At 43.9% G+C, this 10,424-nt stretch overlaps 1 protein-coding gene across 1 annotated transcript in view; it reads right to left on the bottom strand.

The window, feature by feature from the left end:
• Positions 1-789: 789 nt before the first annotated feature.
• Positions 790-10,424, bottom strand: part of LOC147712879 (CMRF35-like molecule 1) — a 348,966-nt gene continuing 339,331 nt past the window's right edge. The window contains exons 5-7 of the mRNA XM_086923541.1: positions 9,936-10,054; positions 8,388-8,428; positions 790-3,403 (exon numbers count right to left, since the gene is read on the bottom strand). Coding sequence (XP_086779667.1) covers positions 3,167-3,403; positions 8,388-8,428; positions 9,936-10,054 — 397 coding nt within the window. The 3' untranslated portion in view covers positions 790-3,166. The remainder of the gene's footprint in view (positions 3,404-8,387; positions 8,429-9,935; positions 10,055-10,424) is intronic.

Here is a 10,424-nt window from a genome sequence, read left to right as displayed (position 1 = left end):
ATACTGGAATAGCATTGTATGGTTTCTAAGCCATATAAAAATACATACATAAATAACACAGGCTAAAATACTCAAAAGGTGCTTCTAAAATACCCCAATGTACCTAACCTAGGTCTAGTACGAGCGAAGAAGTAAGTATGGTCTTTAGCATAGGTTTAGTTTTTGCCAAGAATCTACCAAAGGTTTCTCTAGGTTCTAATCAGCCCCATACCTTAGAATGCAGGAGGTTTGGTATCTCTGTATCGGGACTCGATTTCCCAACACCCCGCAAGGGGAGTCAGAAACACTGGAGCTGAATTTCTCAGCAGAGGAGGGCAGCTTCCTAATCAGTGCATTAACTGGAGAGTCGGCTTCCTTCGGCACTTGCTGTAGTGAGCTGCGTCGGGCAAGTAGGTCGTTAATCTGCTCCGAACCACCTTGCTTTGCCATTGCAAGAGGAGGTATTTATACCTTGAAGTTGTTTAGGAATGCCATGTTTGAAGTAAAGTCGGGCATATGAACGTCATGAATGAACCCCTAAGGAATAGATGTTCTTTGTCAAACTAACTGAGTTCTTGGAGAAAGCAATATTCAAGCAAGGGGAAGTCCCTAACGGCTTACGCTGGTTTTCCAAGAAATCGTTGTGACATTTGGTGAACGGATGGAAATAGCCATGCCTGTATTTGGGTTGCATGCACTATGCCTAAATAAGGGCTTGATTTCTATGCCTATATAAAGGCAACGTGAATTGTACCTATATAAGGGCATGAATCGGGGGAATCCATTCGGAATCTAAAACGCCATACAACAATATCTCATGTATGTGTGGTCCTCTCATAAGCTGTCAAATGTTTTAAAAGAAGACGCAACTTTTCATATAGATTTTATTTGTCTTACTTGTAAAATGTTCGCGAACATCACTGTAATGTAAGCAAAGATTAGACATAGGAAAAAAAATGCATGTAAAATAGCATGAAAAACTAAAGTGGAAGGGTAGCTGGTAGAAGGGTCTTAGGCGGAGAATGAGATAAAAGTAGATGTGGCTTTGTAGCATGTCTGAGCACCTTGCAATGTATGGAAAAATACAGCACATAGAACATTAGTGGGGAGAAAAAAATCTACTGAGACATTACCTATCCAGCTAACAGGAGTTGTAAACCTTTGGATCGTGCCTCTAAACAACAGAGATATAAATAAGTGTTAACCCTTTCAGCTAACACCATTTTCACATGCTTGTGTCTTAAAAACTACTGAATAGATTTTCACCAAAATCACAAAAGCACACTTCCAGTGTAAAGGTCTACTTGCATGGCAAGTTCGGTGGGCACCCGTTTAGCAGCATTTGCTGTAGGCATGAGCAACATTTCCTATGGGAGCTACCGGAGGAAAATGCATTTTTTATCGCACTCGACCAAACCTCCCCTCCCCCATACCCCCATCTCTTAACTTTTTTCCCTTAACATATCTGCACAGAACTCGGAATGCTTGACCATACCTGACTAAGCTGAGTGCCAATTTTGAGCTGGTCCATCCATGGTGTCAAAGGTTATAGGCAAACTAAAGCGACTTGCCTATGGTTAAGCAGATCTGAACCGTAACTACGCAGTAGTATCTATCTATCTATCTATCTATCTATCTATCTATCTATCTATCTATCTATCTATCTATCTATCTATCTATCTATCTATCTATCTATCTATCTATCTACACAAGTGGATTTTGAGTTAGTTATCTTGAAAAGGGTTTTTTTTTTACACAGGTAAATGTTTGTTGGAAACAGCTCGAATATTGGACTACAGGCTTTGTTCACCTTTAGTAACGGGAAGAGGAAGAATACATAGAAGAATTATCAGAGTTTGACGGAATGATGCCACAGCCATAAAACAGCAGACAAGCCTTTCCATTAAACCTGTAGTTTCAACCCCCCCCTAGTTAAAGGTGGAGAACTGCTAGGCTTCTGCCAGCAGAACCTCGGCCACTCCCCCAGTATGCCATGGTTTCCTTGCATTCTTCCAAAGAAAAGAGCCCAACACTTGCCCATTAGTGCATACCTGTAGGTTTCCAACCGTCACATGTTCTCGCTTCCAATTTTTGCATGAAAAAGGTGTTGGACTTTTATGAGCTTTCCAGAGTGTCTGTTTTCATTTAAAGTGTAATAACAGACCTGACCAAAGTGAAATGTTTTGTTCTCAAAGACTGTTGAAGTAAAATCTTCTTGCACGCTTCCTTGAAATCGGCATTTATTAAGCAAATTGTGATATTACATGATTAAACTGACAATTGTTCCCTCATGTTTGCATTGAGTATCTAATACTGAATCCCTCCCCACTGCGTGGATTGCTTCAAGACTTTTGCATACAAGTCCCAATGGAACAAATGTGAACAGAACCCCGAAGCAGTTAGAACATTGCAGGTGTACCGCATACGCCGGAGAAAGGCGCTAAGGACCTTCAGAAAAGAAATGTTGAACGTTTAATTGTATAGTTAGAAATCCTCACTTAGAGCTGCCAAGCCTGCGAATGTTCAAAATCAGAGTGCCGCAGCCTGTATGGCAATGGTTACAAGGACAAACAAAATGGAGTCGGCTATGGTGGTGAGGCTGAGAGTACAGTTTCTCATTCATGGCTGTATAGGACTTGGATGGGCAGCTACCTGAGAGCAGAACAGCAATCAACCAGCCTATGATCTGCTTCCAAGACCCAGACAGGCTATCAATATTCCAGGATAATGATACAACACTTTAGTGCTGAAACTCAATATTTAGTTAATGAATCAACCAACAAATTGTATTCAAGTATTAGTGATCACGAAAACTTATGAATCAATGTGAGAATATGCAGATTATGAACATACGTAGCAGATCTACCTTCAGAAAAGAGTCATACAATCTAGGGCTAGTAGAAAATTGTCTGAAACAATACATTATTGCTATCTCCGGCAAATATATCCACCACCCAGGTTTAGGTAAGCTCTCACAGGCTGCCACTGGCATCTATGAACCTTCCGGTACTATGCCCCGCCTACCCCTGCTTGAAATAAAAGCCCGGCAGTCCCTGGTGTCCATACTGGTGTCCCTACATGTGTCGATACTGCTGTCCATAGTGGTGCCGGCTCCTGCCCTGCGAGTTCACATTCCTGCCGGCACTGTCCCTGGTATCAGCCTTCCCGCCAGCTCCTGCCTATGTCATCATTGCAAAGCTTCACCTCTCCCTTGCAGCGTTTGCAGATTGATGCTGGCATATTCCACATTCTCGGCGTTGTTTCTTCCAGCAGATACTAGCGGTTTGGACCCAAGCCCCACGTTACTGTAGGTGGCCTCCTCTTGGTCACGTCGTGCATGAAGAGTGAGGGTAGCATATTTCATCTCTTGGCTGTTCAGTTCACTGGGAATGGTTCCAGGATTCTCTTCTGCTGATGTCCCTTTCTGCAATTAAAAGAGGATAGAGGGCTAGTTATATTATGAAGGTATCTGCACCAATAGACCTAATGATGGTGGTGCCAGCAATATAAAGGGTTTTCATTCATTCATGCATTCACTCATTTATTCTTAAGCATTTATAGCATGATAGTTCTCCAGTACTATGCATCCTTGTCTGCTGCTCGCAGCAATAGTTCTTGGGAAAAAGACAGGGTAGTAGTATGGCTTTCATGTCTCGCAAAGCGTGGTGAACAATGTCAAAAAGTGATAGGAGGTGATCTGTCTGATCACAGATAGTTTAGCCATTTATAGAGCGCATGGTTACACCATCGATGTGTCCCTGCGCTGAAACAGGCACTCTGACAGTGTACAGAACATCATTATTTGCATATCACCACTGATCGCTCACTCTGGCCAGCTCAATTTAGTATGCTGTTAGGAATAACCATGTCTTCAGTTGGTTGCGAAATTTAGTTTTGCATGGTTCTGCCCTTAGGGCCATTCTAGAGTGTTCCATGCTTTTGCTGCGAGGTATCTGAAGGAGCATGCCCCCATTCTGGCTTTAGTTATCCTCGGTACAGTCGCCAGTGCCCTACCCTTGGATCTTAGGTTTCGGCCTGGTGTGTACTGTGCTAACAGTGGTTGTAGGTACCGTGGGCCTTTTTTTGATAGAATACAGTGACAATGGCACATTGCCTTGAACGTGATTCTCTTCTCCACTGGTAGGCAGTGCAATTCTGTAAGGGCTTTCTTTGCTGAGGCTCTTCTCGGGAGGCTTAGTACCAAGCGAGCCGCAGCATTTTGCACTGTCTGTAATTTGGATAGCCCTTTTTTTGTGGCACCTAGGTATAGTCCAATTTGGAGGTTACCACTGCATGTACTATGGTTTTCCTAGCATTTGGTGGCAGGAGAATCTTTCTCAGAATTTTCATGGTCCATAGCATTTGCCTGCTACTTTCCGGATCTGGCTGTCAAATGTCAGTTCGGAGTCAAACCATACTCCGAGATGTTATACTTCTGATTTTGGTGTAGATAATTGGCCTAGTTAGTCAGGCCACCAGGCTACTGACCAAATGGTTGGGGCTTTGCCCACAATCATCACCTCTGTCTTATTCCAATTGAGCTTAAGGCAGTGGTTATACATCCAAGCTGCCACCTCTTCGAGACACTTGGAGAATCGGATTTCTGCCTGTTCCCTGTCTTCAGACAGCATCACAGTTAGCTGCGTGTCATTGGCGTATGACACAATGGACACCTTATGCTCTTTCACCCACTCCGCCAATGGTCCCTCGTATAAATTAAATAAAGTTGGGCTCAGAATCGATCCCTGTGGGACACCTTGGGGCAGGGGATAGGTAAGACTGTTGTGCAACTTGGAAGCTCCGCGCGGATAGAAAGGATATCATCCAGCGCAGTGCATTTCCCCTAACACCACATGCCTCCAGCCTCTGGAGGAGCAGCTTGTGGGAAACGGTGTCAAACGCTGCGCTGAGGTCCAATAAGATCAGTGTAACCGTCTGTCCTTAGTCAGTGTATTTCCTCATTGTTTCTTTTGCCAGGAGTAGTACTTACTCCGTAGAGTGTGCAGCTCTAAAACTTGATTGGGAGGGGTGCAATAGGCCATTATTGTTAATATGCTCTACTAATTATTTATTAGTTACTTTTTCAGTAATCTTAGCCATAAATGGTAACAGTGAAAAGGGGCGGAGATTCTACAAATCTGCTTGATTTATAGATGGTTTCTTTTTGAGTGGCTGAACTATAGCTTATTTTCACTTAGTGAGGACCTCTCCTGTTTGAAAGGAGCATGTGATCAGTTCAGAGATGTATGGCATAATGAGGTTTGCTCCCTGATCTCCGGCGGGCAGGGTCCAATGGGGAGCCTGATTTAATCCCTTTTGCTGTGACTTTCAGTTCTTCTACATCCTTAAACTTAAATTCGTCAAGGGTCTCACCTGCAAATGTGATATGACGTCTACCTGTTGTGCTTATCCCTTGAGGCGCTTCCACAGGGAAAGTGTCATATATTTTTGTCACTTTGCGAAGAATTCTGCTATTTTATTGCAGCTCTCCGGAGAAGCGACTGCCTCATTATTGTTTTTGGGTGCTTTGAGGGACTTCAGTATTGATAACATTTATTTGGAGGAGTTACTGGCCCTTTCAATCATTTCCATGTAAAAGTCAGGTCTTATTTTCTTAATTAAGGCATGATATTTTTTTAATTCCTTTTTATAGTTCTCTTTGGCCTTACTACAATAGTCTTTACACCAGGCACGTTTGAGCTGCTTAGACCCTTTTTGCTTTCATCAGTGCCTCATTAAACCATGGTGCCGATGCTTTATGTTGCTTGGAGATCCTAGTGCTCCAAGGTACCGTCTCATCTAGAGCCTCCATTATCCATGTTTCGAACTAGCTATTGGCTAAGTTTACATCTTTGTCTAGTGTAAGATTGTTTTTCCTCAGTGCCTGGATGAATATATTGGGATTACATTTATTCCATGTCTGTGCCAGTTTCTCTGCTCTCTGTCTGTGAGAGGGCACAGTAAAAGGGACTAAGTAGTGGTCTGACCAGGGTATTGGCCATGGTGTTCCCACTTCTGTCTCTATTGAATTGGAGAAGATCGGCTATAAGATATGTCCCCCTTGGTGTGTTGACATTCCTACTTTCTGAGCTAGTTTCAGTGTCATCAGGTCCTTGCATATGGCTTCCGCTTCCCGGTTCTGCTTATTATCAATGTGTATGTTCAAGTCACCTAAGATAAGGCCATTTTTATACCGGATGGCTGGGTGAGCTACTTTCTCTTCCAGCCTGGCCATAAATTGAACTACTGGCCCTGGTGGGCGGTAGATTAGAAAACCTACTACGGTGTTATCTTCCACAGCTGACAGTGTAAATAAGCATTCCTCACAGTTTTCCAGGTTTGTTTCCTTGATGTTGCACTTCATTGCAGATGTATAAATGATTGCAATTCCACCGCCTCTTTGAGCCTCTCGATCTTACCTTGCTATCATGTAGTCATCTGGGAGCATCTCGGGTGGAGCTCCCGCTAAGCCTGGTCTCAGTCAGGAATAGCGCATCAAGTGTTTTTTCCCTCAGTAAGTCATGAATCTTGTATTTGTGTTTAGTCAATGACCTGCAGTTTAATAGAGCCAGTCTCAACTTGCTCCCCTGATTCATGGTCTGGGTTGTGAATATTAGAGTCTTATCACAGTGCCCACATTTTAATATCTTTATTATTTAGATTCATATTGTGTTTACAGAGTTCATTGATAGGCTGTGCTAGATCAAGTAACTTGTCTGCCAAGAAGTTAATCCTATTTTGAGATCTGCAACTAGCAGGGGTTCTGGCCCCTGTGCCCGGTCGGGTATGGACGGGCGCAGATGGGCTTGCCTTTGGCGCGCCGCTGTGCATTGGCGCCATCCCGGTATTTATTCCTTATTGGCAGCAGGCTTGTGAAGATACTAGAGCGTCTCTTGGTCCAAATGGCCCCCGCTGAAGTACCACCGGACGTATGAAAATCAAGCCGCGTTAACTACCTCCACTCAATCAGCACAAGCTGTGGTGGAACAGGAAAAGTGGCGACGTGAAAGGTAGGGAGGTGATTTTTAAAACAGTCTTCCTTCAAGTAATCTCAGGGATAAAAATATTAAAAACAGTCTCAAGGATTAAAAGGTTAAAATTGCATGGAGTCATTCAATGATATTAATAGTAAGCAATCACGCTCACGATCAGCTAAAAAGCAGCAGCTTGACCTCTGATATCCCACAAGTACCGTCTAAGCAGCTATTACAGTAATCTCTTGTGCAGTTTGGCTACAGAGAGAATGAGTTTCTAACTTTCAGTGAGGATGCTTTCGTTGCTGACTAACGTGGAACCTAGTTTCAAGGATTCTGTACCACGTGCATGCAACAGGGGCCTGGTCAGTGTTGTAAGATGTCTCTGGAGTCAGATGGTCACAACCACCACCTGTGGGAAATCCTATTCAAGACCAGAAGTTCCCCTTCAATCAGATGTCTACTGGATGGTGAAGTCTTGTTTTTTTTTTAAGGTTTCTGGATGCATAAAAGCAGGTTCAAATCTCAAAGAGGAGGTGTTAGGACTGTGCCCACACCATGCAAGACAGACACGCTTCAACCCTCCTTCAGTCTTTCCTCTTTCCTTAGCCCTCCTCATCACCTGCAGCGAGAGATAGGGAGGGCATATTTATGGGAATGTTGGTGCAGGGCTCCCCTGGCCCAAGGACAGGGCAGGAATGCACCATATTTATCCAATACAGTGCTGTCCTTTACTTTCCCCCTGTGCTGGTGCCGTTTCGGGAACCTGGTGGTGCCTGTTCTGCAGGCAGGATTGTTTTTGTGCTGGAAGGCACCAGGGAATAGAGGGGGTTACAGTATCGAGGTTGGGGGTTACATTAAGGAGGGCGAAAGTACTGCAGTGGGGTTTTTGGAGTGGGTAGAGGCAGAGCTGTGGATGGGGGACTGGGTGTAGTGGGTAGTGGGGGGATTGGGAATTCGTAGGGGTGGTCTGCTCTTCAGGCGACCTGGCAACCCCACAGAGTGCTGCTCCTTTCCTAGGATTGTTGTTATGTGTCCCTAACCACCATTGAAGTGCCTGCCATCATCTATAGTTAGATCTACCCCATGTTCATATGTTCATGCCTTTATACCGACCTTTTCTGAGCATCCATGAGGTGAACACGTGTGAGAAGGAAAAGGATCTTTGGTCAGCCAGCTGAACTAAGTTTTTGAAACACTTGGTAAACAATTAAATACTGCTCTATTGTGAATGTTTTCCTTTTATTTTTAATATCTATTGTTTACAGCATGGTACTAAGTGTGTAAACTAGTGCTTTAGTGCCTGAGAGTGGTAAGTTACTTTTAGTTGTTCAGTGTGTCACTGGGTGTTTACTGTGCCATCCTTCCTACACTCTGTACCCTTCCTCAATCCCATTTGAAGTTTAGCCTCAAATTGCCAGTTTCCCCTCTTACCATGGAGGCCAGACCTGGATTGCTGTGTCCACCACTGGGTTCTGCAGATGAGATAAACATAATATTGAAGTTTACAGCACAAAGGAGCATACACATTCAGTCAATTACCTGCCAAGAATCTCTTAACATGGGCTATATACCAAGAACTGCAGAGCCACGAAGGTTGAAAGAAGGTGAGATAAATGAAAGAGATATTTTTATACCCCAAGCACAGAAAGGAGAGGTCATGTGATACAGACATTGAAATGTTTCTGAGGTAGGATGAAAGTAGAAGGGGTTAAAGGGATTGGAGGTGACAGACAGACGCCTCTATGTTCTTGAGGGTGCTATTTAACCTCCTGGTACTGGTGGAGCAATTAGTAGTATCAATATGGCAGATCACTCCCACATCACCATTTGTCAGCCGCAGTTTCTATGCTTATCTTCACTTCATGGATTCTGTACGGGGGTTGAGGGCAGGCGAGTGGCATGTGTTATTGGTTGAAGTGCAAGTCTGCCCTGTTGGTGTAGAGAGGGCACAGGAGCCACACAATATATGTTGGAAACTGCACAGGGATTGTGAACACCAGCCCACCGGTTTACAATATTTTCTAAAAGATAAGCCCACATGCCCTAGAAACAACTAGTCCACCACATAAGTATGGCAGACCCAGTGCAGTTTGGCAATTTTTTAACAGAGCCCAGAGGGTGACTATAAGAGGGGAAAGGGAGACATAATAAAGGACAGATGTAGAGGTTGCTGGTGTGGCTTCCTGTACACAAAATAAGGTGCTTGTGTGAAGGGCTGGCTTTAGCTATTGTGGCGCCCAATGTGACAGTCTTTGTTGGCGCACCCCGATGACATCCTACTCTATGGATTCCCTCACAACCACCCTCCAACAGTACCCCTCAACTGGCCACAGCCCCTCTCTCACTTGCAGTTCATTTGTTCTATAGCACTACTTATACCAGGGTAGTGTGTTGGAGCACTTTACATCACCCACACATTATATAAATAAATGTGTGAATAAATCTATAGGAAACGTTACATAAGACAATGAGGATTGTAAGGTGGAGGAATCAGATGTTACCCATACTAGTAGGCAGTATATTGTAAGAGATTTTGGTCCAGAGAAGCACAAACTCTGGATTTTAAACGTACCACAGTGGTTGGGGTTGGCTTTACTAATAAGAATGTATTTCTACCCAAACTAACTGCTAACTTTTTAGCAACATTAGGATAATGAAAGACTGGGATTCCAAAGCTATTCCAAACCTATTCCTTGCAGTTTGCATGCAGCTCTTTAATGACACTTCATAGGTCACTGTGCTCATTAGGATTGTAACTTATGAACTGCAAGTTACAAAAGGAGGTCTGTGACAAAAACAGTAACCCACTGAGCTATCCACATAAAATACAGTTCTGTGATCTGCATGGTACACTTTTTCACAGCAGTCATATGAACCCTCTATGCTACTTTATGATGAGTCAGAACGGCCACTAGACAAAGTTCCTCTCTCTCTCTCAGCAACATTATCTCTCTTTCTCTCTCGTTACTGGGCACTCACCATTGAGTCTTTCATTCTTCCGTTTCCGGGCCCATCTGATATAGAAGAGTCCGATAATGGTGAGAAGGAGCAGGATGCCCAGGCCCACAGTGATCAGGATAATGTATAGCTTTGAAAAGCTGGGAAAAAAACAAAACAAGAAAGAGATCAGCAACGCAAGGAGCAACGTATGCAGTGAGAGAAACCATTCAAGCTGCCTCACTGCTTTTAGGACCAAGCAGTGAGGCAGCCTGAACACTAATGCATGAATACATCATCTCACTTTATAAACACTCAAGCCATCTGTCACCTACCAGACTGGAGAGTTGCCTGTCACCCGCCAGGTCAAGATTCCATTCATGCTGCATCTTGCCAGGTATCTGCTTGTGGATTAAATGTGCGGCGGGAGGGGAAAGGAAGGTTGCCCTACAATTGATGATGGGGGTTTGGGTATTGATGTGGATGGGAAAGATGAACTCCAGTTTCGGGGTTTGCAAAGGATAGCTATTG

This window comes from Lissotriton vulgaris, chromosome 5 (genome assembly GCF_964263255.1).
Source record: "Lissotriton vulgaris chromosome 5, aLisVul1.2, whole genome shotgun sequence".
Lineage (NCBI taxonomy): Eukaryota > Metazoa > Chordata > Amphibia > Caudata > Salamandridae > Lissotriton > Lissotriton vulgaris.
The sequence above is the reverse complement of the archived record's forward strand: the minus strand, read 5'-3'. Positions and strand labels throughout refer to the sequence as shown.